At 35.1% G+C, this 16,606-nt stretch overlaps 1 protein-coding gene across 3 annotated transcripts; it reads right to left on the bottom strand.

Annotated features, from left to right (window-relative positions):
• Positions 1-2,281: 2,281 nt before the first annotated feature.
• nek3 (NIMA related kinase 3) lies at positions 2,282-16,404 on the bottom strand. Of its 3 annotated transcripts, none has more exons than XM_084419228.1 (13): positions 15,856-16,404; positions 15,653-15,746; positions 15,422-15,519; positions 14,399-14,482; positions 12,768-12,835; positions 12,578-12,664; positions 12,445-12,499; positions 12,088-12,288; positions 9,073-9,181; positions 8,809-8,976; positions 6,369-6,503; positions 4,527-4,626; positions 2,282-4,440 (listed from the first exon to the last, which is right to left on the bottom strand). In XM_084419228.1, the coding sequence occupies exons 1-13, from the start codon at positions 15,973-15,975 to the stop codon at positions 4,374-4,376; spliced, it is 1,386 nt and encodes a 461-aa protein (XP_084275354.1). In that variant the 5' UTR covers positions 15,976-16,404; the 3' UTR covers positions 2,282-4,373. The 3 variants fall into 3 exon arrangements, with proteins under 3 accessions (XP_084275354.1, XP_084275353.1, XP_084275352.1); XM_084419227.1 differs by having other exon boundaries at positions 4,527-4,623; positions 8,809-8,979; positions 15,856-16,402; XM_084419226.1 differs by having other exon boundaries at positions 8,809-8,979; positions 15,856-16,402.
• Between the last annotated feature and the right edge of the window lie 202 nt (positions 16,405-16,606).

A 16,606-nucleotide genomic window follows, 5' to 3' on the forward strand; every position in this document is an offset into this window, starting at 1 on the left:
CCCCCTGTGCACGGCCCTGCTAATGACTGAGGGAGTGTGTGGCTCTATATAGTGCTGGTGATCAGGGCTAGATGAGTTCCAGTTGTGTGTGACTTATGTGCCAGGGAGATGATGGGAAATGCAGTCAGTGATAGTAATGGATCTATATCTAGGATGAGCTACAGGACTGTGCAAGCATTAGGGGTGTTGATGGACTCCATCTATGTTTTGATCATTGTTGCGAATCCGAAACAGATGTAGTCTTTGACAAAAGCATGATTTTCTCAGCTTTTTGCTCAAAATGTTGCTTTTGTTTATGAAACTTAACCCATATTCAAGTGTTGATAAAAACTGGCAGGGAAAGAGTTAAAGTCATGAAAATAATATCATAATGCAAAAACAACAAACACAACAACAACAGAATTCTTGCTGAAAAACACAAATGCTTAGATTTTTCTTTTACTTTGTACATTATTTAAGCATCTGTACAGTTTTGAGGATTCGTGCAGCACTATGAACAGACCAAATTCACCAGTGAACACTCAGGTTCAATTTCAACATTTCCAGAGGAAGACCTGACCAGACAGTTTATTTTATAAATGCTTTGTGTCTGCAATTTCAGAAGTCGTGACACAAATAAATAGAGAGCTTAATGGAGTCTGTAGAAAGCGGAGATCAGTAGGTCAGTGTCCATCTGCTGGACTCATCCTCTTCCTGTGGCGTCTGACCCAGACACGGACAGACAGTAAATAGGAGAGTGGTGTGGCCATCCGTAAAGAAGACAAAGAGACAGAGAAAGAGGCGTGGAGCAGAAAATAAAGTCTGACAGAGAAAAACGAGAAAGAGATGTTGTATTAAGTAGTATAATGTGTAATAACAGCTGATATAGATAACAGGCATATACAGTACCATTCAAAGCTTTGTTTTTTTTTAAAGAAATGTATACTTTTATTCAGCAAGGATGCATTAAACTGATGAAAAGCGAAGAGAAGCTACAGGATATCCTTTAGAAACTGTTGATACTAAAGATGCGTGCAAGCAACAAGAAAAAAAAACATCTCTAAAGCCCCTGAGTGGTTTCACACCTTTATTCACATAATAATACCCGTTTTGTCACTTCAAGGTTAGACTGCTTCTGTTTCTACGAACTATCTAAATAGGGGAACATTTGCACAACAGAGGATCAGAGAGTGTAACACGGGTCAATGTTGTGAGCATTGTGCAGCCTAACAATTAAAACAATGTAACTTTTCTTTACTGATTTGTTTGTTATTCTTTCAAAAAGACATGACTTCACGTCTCCATCCTGCAGAGGAAATGCTTAATGTCGCACTGGCTAGTGTGTGTGCTGGTGGACAGCGTTCAGTGGAGGAACGGCATACTGACAAACCAGCATTGAATCTATAATGCTACATTTTATGTAACAAAAAAAAAGAGGAATTTTTCTTAATTTTCTCGCTGTACAAAGGTTCAATTTGTTAAAGTTGATATCAAAATTGACTGTGAAATTAAAATGGACAATTATTTTTCCTGGACTGTTCTCAGTGAATTGATTTTGGACTGTTCTGAAGGGATTGAACAATGGATTGTTTTTGAACGATCCATTGTGTTAATGTTGCTTGCTAATTTGTTATGACTACGAACTATCAGAACTAACACACCTCCCACCTCACCGCACGTTGTCAAATACGTTGTGCTGTATTTTTCTTTGCTTAAGGACATGATGTAACCACTCTGAGATGTAAGGCCAAAGTCAAAAGATCCCAAACCCAATTCCTGATATTTTAAAGTTCAGGTATCTCCTTCAATGTGATTCAGTAGTCTCTGCTTGAAAAGTAGAGATATAGAACATATAGATAGATAATAACACAGAGGTGACCTTGCAGTGCTGTTTTCAGAACAGTTTGAAGTGCACAATATCTACCATCTCTTCTTCTCTGACGGAGCTCTAATCGAGTCATTGGTTGGCTAGACATTGTCTGTTTCACCGTAACTCACTTACAATAATGTCTAAATTACACTAAATATAATTCATTCCATCCAAGGACTGTGGAGGCCATCATCTGACATCATAAATGAAGGGCTCCTTCCGCATTCATTGTACTGCAAGTGAATGAAAAAGAACTATTTACTGAAAATGTCTCCTTTTGTGTTCCACAAACAAAGTCATACGGGGTTGTAACAACTGTCCCTTTTATTAAGCATCTAAGCCAAAATAGAGCAGCCTAAAACCACAATAACAGGAACAGGGGTCTTTCAGAATGAGTTTTGGGTTACTATCATATTTACATTCACATCCTTATATGTTTATCTTCGTCTCTCATAAGACATCAAGCTTCAACTTGAGGTAAACGAGGAAAATTAAAAATGGCTAGAGGGCCTAGACTTGGTCCCTGAGGCACTCCATGTGGCTTTCAGATAAGGCTTCAACGTTGGCCCAGCATTTCCTTAAGAACACAACTGGGGTCTTTTATCTGCACACCAAGCGCCTCGACAGTCAGCCCGAGACCACTCGTAAATCAAGCAGAGCTGGCAAAACTGCAAACTGACTTTGAGTCCTCTCAGTCTTGGCAAGAGTGTGGCAGCATTCCTTTCATGAGAGCCCTTAGTTTGAATAATTTAACCAGGATTTATACACAGGTTTGAACAGGATTTTGTTTTCAAATGCATTTCTTTCCTCATCTAATATCAACACTCATACTTGGATGGTCCACCTAACTAAGCAATAAACAAAATAAGAAATGAGGTGCATTAGCACCAAAATAGAAGTTACAATATTTGTTTTGTTTTCTATAAACAAAACAAGAAACACTTTAAATTATTATTAATGTCAAAAACAGTTGTACCGTTAATTTTTTTAGTGGAAACCGTGAAACTTTTTTGATTTTTTTGATGAATATAAAGTTCAAAAGAACAGTATTCATTAGAATATGTTCGTGAAAAGTCGTAGCACTCACTTTTGACCAAACCTTGCTAAATAAAAGAATAATTAATAATAAATAAAAAAAACCTGACCCCTATATATAATATATAGGCAAAATGTTCTACTGTAAAAGGCATAAAATAATGTACAGTTACTGTTCAGTACAGCACACACCAGCTCCACATTGTGGTCCAGATCATATAAGAAAAAACAAACAAACAAACAACAGCTAAATATTAATAATGTGCCCCATAAAACAAAATATGCTGCAGTATGCTGCATAAAGTAATTTCAACCTAAGAATGACAGTATATCAGTGACCTCACAATAAGGCTATGCAATCTACAGTAATGTGAGAAAGTGTTTTGCATTCTGTCAGCCAATGACAGGGTTTCCTTTCGAGATGTGGTGAGGATGAACTTATCATTGCAACATATCTTCATCAGGTTGTAGGCAGCTGTTATTTCCGCATGGTGAAAATATAATCTTACTTATGAAGTCTTTAGAAGCTCATCAATTTCCCTGCAATAACAAAACCTGCAACAGCTTCCATCTGCACATTCTGCATTCCACCTAGTGGTCATGAAAAGAGACACACTTTCTCCACAACCTTCTTGACCAAATTTTAAAAAAGTGTGCCAGGATTAGTAAGTGGATTCAGATGTGTTTCTACAGCTGTTGTTACATTATGCTTATACATTATATATAGGAGTCAGTAAGTTCAGTGTGGGTTTTTTTAATTTTATTTTTTTAAGTGAGAGTAAAGACTTTGTTTCACAAATATATTCTAATAAATGCTATTCTTTTGAACTTTATATTCATACAAAATTTAAATAAAATCAAAACAATGGGAAAAAAGACAGCAGAAAGAGGCTAAACGTCACTTCACAATGAAATTAAAAAGAAAAAAGAGAAATTACAATTTCCATAAAATGGAGCCTTTTCAGGTTAATTTAATTTAATTTATAATTAAATATAATAAATAATTATGACATTATTTTCATGTGCTCGGATTGTTTTAACTATATATATATACAGTATACATACATATATACATATATATCTGCTCTTGACTCTTGACAGGTGAGATTCATATGCTTCTCTTTATTGTTTATTTAGTATTTAGTCGCTTAACTTTTTGAGAATGAGACTGATTGATTTCTGTTATTAAACACAAATGTGTTACCATGGACACCTACATTGTTACATGTTACAAACGAGATGTTGACCTGTTGGCTCATAAAAACAGCACAGTATGACATCACTAAACACGTTTGATCCCACGTGAAAGAACAGTCTTTTTTTATGTATGAAAGGCGGTTCAGTCTTAAGAATAAACTACAACAGGCTCTTGGAATTAGAAATCACTTACTGTTATGTTTTCGTGACAGTCTTATGTCTTTAATGTCAGAATCTTCTAAATCGAATACAAATAAACATTTTTTACATGTACAATAACACACATGAGTTGCTAGTGTTCCTCCACCATCTTCTCTAGTTCATTTATCCAGTCATACGGACACTCCTCTTCAAAATCCCTGCAGTCAGGAGAGTAATGTGAGGTTTATAGGAAATAATGGAGATACGAGACAGTACTGAGAGAGGGAAAACAGGAGAAACTCACGTGTCTTCATCGTCTGAGCGCGGCTCCAGTCGACTGAAGTCTGTGATCGTCTCCTCAGGGCCGTCCACTTTGTCTCCAGGCTCTGGGCTTAAAGAACCTGCTGAGAAAATGTGTTACACTTTAACTTTTAAAGTTAACTAATACAGCATTAGAGTACATTTTTTAAATACTTAGATTAATATAAAAAGAAATAGAAAATAGAACAATAAATAGACATACTGGTCACAAAAAAGTTTCATTTTTATTCATTATTTTGTTTGAAAAGTGAGCTTGGCCTACAGTATCTTTTTTTAAAATGAATGTTGCTTTGATATTTTGTGTCTAATGCATTGAAATAAAATACTACTTTCTCTACTCCACTTTGCTGTAGATGTTATCAGATTCAGATTTAGGTCACTATGAAATTGACTCACAAAAAAACATTTTGGGATTTTACTAAGACAGTGTAGGTAGAAAATATCTGACCACATTGCATGCATGCAAACTTAATGAACTTTAGTCTTTCCTGACATGATATGTCAAAAGATAAAAGATAATATTTATCTACAATATCAAACACCTACAGGGAGTGAAATGGGAGCGTAGGCCGCAAATTAAAATGTCAGACAGAAATGAAAACCAATAAAATGTGCTTTTTTTAAAAGGGTAAACACTGATTTTCTGAAAGGTTTGGGGTCAGTTCGATTTTTAAAAAATAAATAAATAAATAAATTCATACTTTTATTCAATAAGCACATTTCAATTGATATAGAATTTTACCATTTTAACTTTTACAATGTTACAAAAAAATCTATTTCAAATAAATGCTGTTCTTTTGACCTTTCTTTTTATCCAAGAATCGTGAAAGAATTTCAGACGAAAGAAATGTTTATTTTTTTATTTAAATTCTTTTATTAAATCAGCATATTAGAATGATTTCTGAAGGATCATGAGACACTGAACACTGAATTAATGATGCAAAAAATTCAGCTTTGATCACAGGAATAAATTACATTTTAAAATATATTACAATAGAAATAGTTATTTTAAATAGTTATATTATTTTCACAATTTTGTGTTTTTTACTGTATGTTACTGTATTTTAACCCTAAACTTTTGGTCATGAGGTCATATGCAGCATAAAATGTTATGTCAGAAATTTAAATATAAATAAAATTAAAAGTGTTTTTTTTTTCTAGTCATCAACTCTGTGCAAATATTACCAATTTCAAAACTAATGGTAGATTAAATAGAGATTAAAGTGAGGTTTACAATATAAAGTCTTCATTTGTGCAGATAAAATGATTTTATGTAGCACACACTTTCTAAAAAGTAATAGTCAAGGGTCTGTTTGTATGTAATTCCTTAAAGGCCCCGATATAAGTTCACGGCCCTCCAGTCAAGTAAAGTCACTTTATACGATTGATAGTTTAAAAGCAAACAGTGTCAGTGTCTCTTTTAATTAGAATTACAGCTATATTTTGTACTATAAAGCGGCTCTCCGGTGTTTGTTTTTACTAGTGGATGTCTGATCTCGACGGATGAAATGAACCGGACGTCTAAGAAGGCGGAGCCTCAGAGGCACACCCACCTATTACATCATCACCACTGACCAATGGTAGTTCAAAGGTGTTTACCAGCTGTAGCTTTTCCAGAAACTTCGCTTTGGGAAGCTGTTTCGAACTCCCGAAACGAACAAAAAATAAACTTCGTTTGGGCCTGAATTTGTTCAGAATGACGTCACACCAGTTCGTTCTTCGATATCACTTGAAGTATATCGGGGCCTTTCGTCAGCTGTTCACTCCACTGTTATTAATGTCATAAACTCTTGTTCCCTGATGTATGTGATGTGAGCAGACTGACCGTCTCTGTGTATAGTGTATGTCTCAAAGCCATAGCAGAGCTGTGCTTTCTCCAGAACGCTCAGGAGTCTCTCCGGTGGATCTTTGTCCCATTGTTTCCTCACTCGTCTCTGCTGGGTCTCCACACTCTCGGCCTCTGTGACACAATCAGAGGATGCAAGAACTGACACTATTCACACGTACAGTACAAGCGCTACCCTGAGCTACTAACCGCCATTTTATCAATGGTGGAGATTTAGCTTATGTTTAGCAGGAATTAAATTCATATTCACTTTGATTTTCCATACATAGACAAAAAGGAATTGTGGTGGTACCATTGCGCAGTGATGAAATCATACGGTAAAACCTTGCTGCTAAATGACTCCCATATATTCTACCCAGGGGGCAAAACACCTGTTTTTTAGGAAATCAGACATGGGCTGCTGTAAAAGGTTGTCATATAAAAATGAAATCTATGATGTCTGAGGATCACAGCCTGGGTGGACAACCCGGTCAACAAGCTGCTGGAAACTTGTAATTAGGGTCAAAACAATGCTACCTCAAATTCTGCTTTAACTCCCCGGAAATCACCCAAACATGCTAAAAAGGTTTAATTATATCCGTGAATCCTGAGCCATATCTCCCTGATACTTTATGCTAGAAACAAACTGAGCACACCCTTCAGAAGAGTGGAAGATAAGCTTTCATATGATGCCTTGATTGTACATGTAATTAGAATGTAAGAGTTAACAATGCCTCTTAATTCATAGGTAGGCAAAAAAAAAAAAACATTCCATTTGTACATTGAACATTCCATTTGTAATCGTTAGCATTCTTTTCCCTTTGTTGTTGTTAAAATAAACAAATTACCATGTGAAGTTAACTTTTACTAGATGAAATCATATTTTGATCATTTTCACTAACCAGACAGTCCTCATGGCCCATAACACATTTAGAGGGAATTCAATTTCAAGCCTATAATAGCCTGTCAATTCAAACAAGATCCAAGAAAGAAGTTTACCATTAATGATGTTAATTGTATACTGCTCTGTTTCTGTATGTACAGTATATCATTTGCATATTTATGCAATATCTATTATTTGTATTGCAATGTCTAGTATTTCTAATATTCTTTCACAAGTGGGATAGCTTTATTTATTCTATCGAAATTAAAAAAAAGGATTTGAGGATTTTGGATTAGGCTGGTTACTGCTCAATCCAGGTGTTTGGAGTGTGTGTGAGACAAAGGTACTGACAGCTAAATGTTGAAAGACTAAAACACGTGTGGAGTAGGTTTAATGAAAGACTACATTAAATATATTTTTTGTGTTCCAATTTGCTCAAATAGCAAAAGAACAACTTTCAAAAAGAGTAAAAAAAAATAGATAATGGCAGTCGGATGCCGTTGCCAGGGGTTGGCAACCAAATGTAGTAGGATACAGAATGCTGAAACACTAGAGAGCAGCGACAGCAGCAGTGACTTTGAAAACAGCTAAACAAATTGTATAAACATTATTACAGAAATTAGTTATCACCCTGAATTGTAATCTGTTTGTCTGTTTCATTAATCGTTTTTTTTTTTTTTTTTGGTACAAATTGCTACTTAATGTAACAGTTTTAATCAGTAAATACTTTTAAACCTACTCCACACGTGTTTTAGTCTTTCAACATTTAGCTGTCAGTACCTTTGTCTCACACTCCAAACACCTGGATTGAGCAGTAACCAGCCTAACCCAAAATCCTCAAATCCTTTTTTTTTATTTCGATAGAATAAATAAAGCTATCCCACTTGTGAAAGAATATTAGAAATACTAGACATTGCAATATAAATAATAGATATTGCATAAATTAGTGAAAATGATCAAAATATGATTTCATCTAGTAAAAGTTAACTTCACATGGTAATTTGTTTATTTTAACAACAACAAAGGGAAAAGAATGCTAACGATTACAAATGGAATGTTCAATGTACAAATGGAATGTTTTTTTTTTTTGCCTACCTATGAATTAAGAGGCATTGTTAACTCTTACATTCTAATTACATGTACAATCAAGGCATCATATGAAAGCTTATCTTCCACTCTTCTGAAGGGTGTGCTCAGTTTGTTTCTAGCATAAAGTATCAGGGAGATATGGCTCAGGATTCACGGATATAATTAAACCTTTTTAGCATGTTTGGGTGATTTCCGGGGAGTTAAAGCAGAATTTGAGGTAGCATTGTTTTGACCCTAATTACAAGTTTCCAGCAGCTTGTTGACCGGGTTGTCCACCCAGGCTGTGATCCTCAGACATCATAGATTTCATTTTTATATGACAACCTTTTACAGCAGCCCATGTCTGCTAAACCCCCTTTGCCCCCTGGGTATTCATATACCGTGGTATTTACATGGCACTCCAAGGTTTTCAAAAAAAGTACCATGGTACATGAACAAAAAACACTGCAATGCCATGTGTTGCTGTACCTGAAATGAGGTCAGGCCGTTCTGCAGTGTCCATGCTACCGGTGGAAATGATGTCAGCATTTCCCAGGACCCCCAGCACTGTATTACACGATCCGACTGCCCACCTCTTACGAGAAGCTGGGTCATCACTGCTGTTGTTTTCCATACGGGACTGTCCTACTTGCAAAGCTCCTGACCACAAATGAATAAGTTAGTTAAACGGTTAGGTGGATTCACTACAGGTGAAGTTTGAACTAAAATTAGGAATATTAACATCAAGTGTACCTTCAGTGGTAGATGTGGTCAATAAACTCTTCTGGCCTAAAAACATGGCCACTTTCTCTCCTTCCTCTTTTCTCCAATGGCGTGTTCGTTCTCCCACCAGTTCCTTTTTCTGCCCAGCAAAAAGAATAGAGGAATTAAGAGCTTCTGTAAATTATCATCAACGTAATTTAAGTAATGTGATAAAGAAAAGAAAAAGCTCAGATCTAGTTTATCCATGTGTTTAATGTAGTTTTGAAAAGCCATTTCCCCAAAAATTTCTGATGTCATGCGGTCTAACCATGATTAAAGTAATAACAGCTTTTCCTTACACCTTCAATACATGCAAATTTGAGTACACATTTTAATCATTATTTCCAAAGATGTTTAAATATATTTTCAATGTAAATAGCATTTTTATTTATTATTAATTCTTTAAATATCATCAGGTTTTTAGGGAGCTGCACCAAAGACACATATAAACTTTTACCTGAACTGACCTAATCAAAAGGTAAAAGGTCAAATTATTTGATATTATTTAAGAGACTTTTCGAAATCGCATTCTCTCTGAGTAGTTACTTATTCTCAAGTAATTACTTTGCGACCGATGCTGGGGAAGTTACTTTTAAAAGTAATGCATTACAATATTGTGTTGCTCCCTAAAAAATGTATTGTGTTACTTAGTTACTTTTTCTGGAAAGTAGTGCGTTAGATTACTTTTGCATTACTTTTACTCACCTTTTATGTTTTTAACTATACATACAGACAAAATTGAGCATCGTTTCATTGACCCGTAATACAGTTTTTTCAAGTTTCAGTCAAAATTATGATCTAATGAAAATGATGAATAAATAATCTCACTGAAAATCACATACTTGCCACCAGTATTCTTCTAACACTCATTTATCTATTGACTTGGATCTATTTATATTCTTACTTATGCACTTTAATGATCACAACAGTTTTTAAAACTTGACTTCTATCTTGATTTATAGTTTTTATTTTGTTTATAAATTATTGGATTTAAATCAAGCAAATATTTTTTGGTTTTGTTTTTATAAGCTGCTGACTGGATTGAGACATACAGAAATTGGTTGGAATTTTGTTATATCCGGGAGATCATCACATCACATCACTTCTGGGTTGTACGTCAGAACGTAGGCTCACTATTGGCCAGCATCACACACGACCAGCGTCGGCCAATAGTGAGCCTACGTTCTGAAGTACAACCCAGAAGCGCTGCGCTGTTACACTACGTGAAATCACTCAGAGGCCCACACAGAAGAAAATGAATAGTTGAATAAAGTCGTTATTTTTGTTCGTTTTTTGCGCACAAAAAAGTATTCTCATCGCTTGACAAACTTAGGGTTGAGCCACTGTAGTCACTTGGACTATTTTAACGATGTCTTTACTAACTTTTCTGGGCCGGCAGAAGCAATTACCTAGCAGAATATAGCCCTTTTCGCACGGGATTAGTATTATCTGGGGACCTCGTGTGATTTAGAAATTACCCCCCCCCACATCTGAATTTCGTGTGGCGCATTCGCACGGAATAAGCGAAGCCTGTGATTTTACTCGAATTTACTGACTTATCTCCCGGATATGATGTCAATAGGCTATTGCTTGGAAATGTCTTGTCGTTATAGGCCTAGCTGTATGAAATATCATAAACAGAAGAATGTTCCTTACTGCATGCTGCGATATATGTCATTCATCTCCATCTAGCCTAATCATGGTTTTCAGCTTTCTCTTTCTGCAAATTGTATAGTTGTATGGTGTATAGCGATATGACCCAGCACCCAAAATACTATCAAAACACTCCAACGCAGCCTCCATTCTTCACGAAAGATGGATAAAAAAGCGCACAGGAAACAAAAACCTTGAAAAAATTATAAACGACCCCGTCAAATCACAGAGATGCCGATTCGCACAGGACTAATGTTATCAGAGGACCTCGGTGTTTGGCAGAATATGGTTGGTCATTTGCGGGGGAATTTTTACTTTACAATCTACAGACATGGCCGATTCGCACGGCATTAAGATCACAGACAACCTCTGCAGTTAATACAAATGACCAGAGGCGGACAGAGTACACAGCTTCATTACTTGAGTAAAAGTACAGATACCCCTTGGTAAATTTTACTCAAGTACAAGTAAAAGTACTACAGTCAGATGTCTATTTAAGTAAAAGTACTGAAGTACTTGTTTTTAAAAGTACTTGAGTATCAAGAGTACAAGAGTACATTTTCTAAATATTGCATTACTACTGCCACAGTGCTTACATTGGTAAACACAGCAAACACTTGAAGCGAAAACTATCATTAACTTGTTCAGAAAATTGAAATAGTCTGGCGAGGTGGGGCCACTGGTTGGCACATTCCCGGGATGGACCTGCTGCGTCTTCATCCATTGTTTCGTCCATGGTTTCATCTCTTATCTAAATCTGACCATGGAGTTGACTTTGGCGGAAAGCTGAAGGTGATTGCTGATAGGCTGTCCCAATCAGTGGCGCCTGCACAATCCAATCACGTTTGAGAGGGAAACAACAAATTGAGGGTTTCCGAGATTTTTCTTTTTTTTTTATATTTTTTTAGAAGAAGTAACTGGTACTCACGGTTATGGATAGAAATGTAGTGGAGTAAAGAGTACAATATTTGCCTCTCAAATGTACTTGAGTAAAGTCATGAGTACTCCCCAAAAATGATACTCGAGTAAAGTACAGATCCCTCAAAATTGTACTTAAGTAAATGTACTCCGTTACTGTCCGGCTCTGCAAATGACTAGAGGTCACCAGGTAATACTTATCCTGTGCGAATAGGGCTTATGAAGGAGTGAGCCAGCTCTCAGATTTCATCAAAAATATCTTAATTTGTGTTCCGAAGATGAACGAAAGTCGTACAGGGTTGGAATAACATGAGGGTGAGTAATTACTGACATTTTTGGGTGAACTAACCCTTTAAGAAATCTACAATCTGATTTGCTGATCATGATTTCCTCCTGAATCGCTCCATAAAACACTGAAGTGTTTTCAAAACGTACCTCTGGCGTCAGGTGTTTCTGCAGCAGTCGGGACGCGCGGTGAGAGCTGAGGATTGTGTGTACTGAGGGTCTGTCTCTGGGGTTAGTCTTGAACATGTGTTTGATGAGGTAGTGTAGCTCATAGGGGAAGTGACCGGGTAAAGGTGCGTACGCCCCTCGACACACCTTCAAAATCAGACTCTTCCAGCTACGAGCCTGAAACTGATGAAGGGACGGGTCACAGTAAAAGATTACATGGAAATGTTAGGGTAAGTTCCTTAATAATCTAAAACACCCTATAGAAGTGGAACTCTATACACCGTCTGATGCATAAAGTCATTGCAACCATGCAATTTGAGAATGTCAAGAGGAAAATACCGGGTGTTGGAGGGTGCAAAGTTCATACAAGACACAGCCAAGAGACCAGACGTCACTGTAATATACACGCATATTAGTCCAAATGTAGTTTCAAATGTAAAGCTGGTGGGAATTATTATCAGGAAAGTTGTACCTTTTATTATTGTAAGGTTTGTTGTCCCATATCTCTGGAGACACATAATATGGAGTACCCACATAGGTCTGAGCGAATGCTTTTGCACTGCAGAAATACATATAAAATCAGTGCATATCAAAAGCTGTCACTCACATGGCTGTGTTCTTGCACTGAATTGTAAACGAATGACACACATTTGGCTGAATACCTGTTAAGAGTACAAGCCGAACCAAAATCCCCCACCTTCACAGTTCCACTGTCTGTCAGGAAAATGTTCTGCAATGGAAATGGGAAAGAAACTAGCATTGAATATCAGGAATGCATCATTAATCCATTAATGATTCTTCTACTTATATTAAATCACAACTTCCATTCTTTAGACTGTAATTTTGATCTGAAAACACTGGCCTACAAAAGCCAATCACAGTACTGTAACTAAAACCAGGTCTCCGATCTTGTAGATGTTAAGACTTTTTTATTTATTTATCCAAAACCTTGAAGTGTTTGCCATTGGTTGCACCACACGACTTTGATTTGGCAGACAAAAGGATTTTTTTTAATATATATATATATATATATATATATATATATATATATATATATATATATATATATATATTTTTATATTAATTAGCAGTGTAGACATTATTTTATTTTATTTTTCTAAGTTATAATCAGTGTTAGGGTAACACATTACCAGTAATGCGAGTTATTTAATCAGATTACTTTTTTCAAGTAACTAGCTAAAATTACTTTTAAATTTACAACAAAATGTCTGAGTTATTTTTTCAAATAAGTAACACAGGTTACTTTGTTTTCTCATGTATTGACTGACAGCTCTAGTGTCCCCATGTTGAGAGAAATCGTGAGTAAGTGCAGAGGCGTTGTGTGCGCTGTGTGTGAACATGATGATTATTGCAGCTCTAGACTAAATGTGAACATGCATTTACTCATCTCACTTGCACAAAAACACTTTCAGTATTCCTCAAAATTGATTAAATCAGTGAACTTTCATTCTTCTGTGATCCAGAATGTCAACACAGCTGAAAGGATTGCTTGAGCGGCGCCCTCTACTGTACAGGAGTCAATTTGCATTTCCATCAGTCTGAGTCTTATTCAGGTCACTTTTGTTGTGAAAGGGCCTTTACATTTGCCAAAAATATAACTTTTTTTGTAATTAAACTAATTAAAAAATTGTACTTTAAAAAATAAATTACTAAGTAATTTACTTTTCTGGGAGTAATGCAAAATTGTAACGCATTACTTTTAAAAGTAACTTTCCCCAACACTGGTTATAATAATAAAAGATGATAATGTTTTTCTTTTCAAGAATTTAATTATTGTAGTGAAGTGTTTTTTCTTCTTAATTGTGACATCAGGACAGTTGTATCACCTTGACATTTTTGACTTCATGCCCTAATAAAAAAATAAAAAAATACGAATTAAAAACATGCTCATCATAGAAGATGATCTCAAGTTATTGTATGTAAACTGTATTTTTAATAAAATAATAGATCCAGACCAAAAATGAGAGTCACATCATTGACCCCATATATTTTTTTGAAGTTTTAGTTAAAATAGTCTATTGAAAATGATGGGAAAAAATGATCTGATGATCACAATTTCCTCCTGAATCTCATATTGATGTGGTTGGTGTTATTACAGTACTGTGTTTTGACTTTGCAGGGCAGAATAGTTGTGGCTGAAAGCTTAATGTACAAAAAGTATCAATACTACACTTTAGGCTTCCTTTCTTTGTACTCCATTTGTTTTGTAAAGTAAATAATAAATACAACTTTTACAGTAAGAAAATGTTACCAGACACAAAGTGACACGCACCTTTGATTTTAAGTCCCTGTGAAGTACTCTCTTGTCGTGAATGTGTTTGGTGCCAAGACACATCTGTGTAAACCACTTCAGGATCTACAACCGAGAGATGACATTAAAAGAAAACAAAACAAAACACATATTTCCTAATTATTCTAATCATTTAAAATCTACTATCAAGGTCAAGTAATTACTCATTCCAAAAAAAAAAAGAACAAAAAAAAAAAGACATATTCTACTAACAACTGTAGCACAATTATATCATATTTGTTGGTATTTCTATGGTACTTTCAAGAAGTTTTCTCACCAAAAAATATATCTGGGTCATACATTGCCCAAAATAAATAATAAAGAAAATATATTTACATAAAATGTACATTTTTATTTTATTTTATGCATTGTGACATTATTTTCAAGACACCTTTTCCCCACAAAACTCTCATTAGTGTAATGCATTTTTAGATTTATGAATTATTTTTCTCCCATTATCGTTATACTGGATGTGTGACATTCTTATTACTCGAAATGCAATGCTCTTATTATATTCTCACTACTGCACTTTTCATTTAGTAATTCGATGGAATTACAATTTTACTAAAATGTTATACTTTATTGTTTTTATACAAGAATAAATTAATTTAAAAGCAGTAAAAATAATGTACTTTAAACTGACATTTTTATGTTTAAAGTACATAAAAATTATGTACTTTAAACATAAAAGTAATGTATAAATACATTACAAATGAAATAACATATTACTGTTTCTTCTGCAGTTTACATTGCAGTAATGCGAATGGGGGAGGGGGTATGTGCTTAATTGTTATGGAAATAATATAAAAAATATGAATAGCAGTAAAATAGGATATATAGATATATATATATATAGATAGATAGACAGATATAGATATAGATATAATAATTGGTCTGGTCACATTTAAAATATTGTATATACTATATATACCAATTCAATTATAACCAATTCTTGTGTTATAAACCTTACTACTTTAAAGAAGGGTACTATCATATTTGCCATACCATGTCCTCAGAGAACAGAACATCTTTTTGTTGCCGTATCCTCTGAAGAAGATCTCCACCACTGCAGAACTCCATCACAATGTACAGATGACCATCAGCTGGAGAGAGAGAGAGAGAGAGAGAGAGAGAGAGAGAGAGAGAGAGAGAGAGAGAGAGAGAGAGAGAGAGAGATACCATGTGTTTTAATACAGCCTTTGATCTTGTGAAGTATATAAAACACTATTGACAAACCTTCAAAAGAGTCTTTGAATGCCACAATGTTTGCATGTTTCATTCTGGACAGAAGCACTGCTTCTCTTCTGCTGTTCCTCATCCCAGTCTCAGCCTATAATACATGCATCATGTATTACAATACAACATCAACACAATACAGCACAGAACCTCTTTCATGCACGAACAGACTGCATTTATTATTATTATTCCGATTTCATTACCTTTGGCAGTCGTATTTCCTTCATCACATAATTTTGTTTCTCTTCGTTCATTTGCTGAACCAAGAGAGCTCGACCAAAAGATCCTTCGCCAATGACTCTCACCAGTGAGTACTGATCCATAATATCAGCTTCAGACCATAGACAGAATAAATGCTGCCGTTCTTCTTCCTTTTAAAGCAACACTACTGCTGTTTTTATACACCTGCTCGAGCTTTAAGTAAAAAAAATAAATAAACACACACACCAGACAATTGAATGGAAACACTTCTTTCTGCATTTGCTTATTAGTTTTAAATAGTTTTTTTCGGGACAGACTATGTGGTCGTGCATGTACAGTACAGCACTATCAGTTTGTTTCAGGTACAGAGTAGACTCGATAGTTTCACTTCCGTATTGTTACATGACGTCGCGATGATGTGTCGAGATAATTCCATAGATTTAGAGTTTTTTTTTCCTTTTTTTCCCTTCGTTTTCTTCTCTTTTTGGATGCGAGAAAACTATAACACCAGGTGCAATGCTATACATAAATAAATATATATATAAATATAAAAACAAGCACCGTTACATATAGGCTACTGGGTTTTAATAAAATAATTATTAACGTAATAAAAAATAACCTCACAGTATTGTTTGACTGGTTATGCTCGATGCATCTAAATAATAATTTTCCTATTTTAACTCTGTCTATTTGCAATTTTGCTTTTCAGTATCATTATTCGTTATTGTCACGTGGCACGCGCTTCTTTTCTCA

Source organism: Rutilus rutilus (assembly GCF_951802725.1).
Source record: "Rutilus rutilus genome assembly, chromosome: 9".
Taxonomy (NCBI): Eukaryota; Metazoa; Chordata; class Actinopteri; order Cypriniformes; family Leuciscidae; genus Rutilus; species Rutilus rutilus.

Coding starts and splice junctions, on each gene's coding strand:
- nek3 (XM_084419226.1), bottom strand. CDS start 15,975: ATGGATCAGTACTCACTGGTGAGAGTCATTGGCGAAGGATCTTTTGGT. Junction 12,665..12,767: donor TCGGCTTGTACTCTTAACAG/GTATTCAGCCAA, acceptor GTATTTCTGCAG/TGCAAAAGCATTCGCTCAGA. Junction 6,504..8,808: donor ACGGCCTGACCTCATTTCAG/GTACAGCAACAC, acceptor ATTGTGTCACAG/AGGCCGAGAGTGTGGAGACC.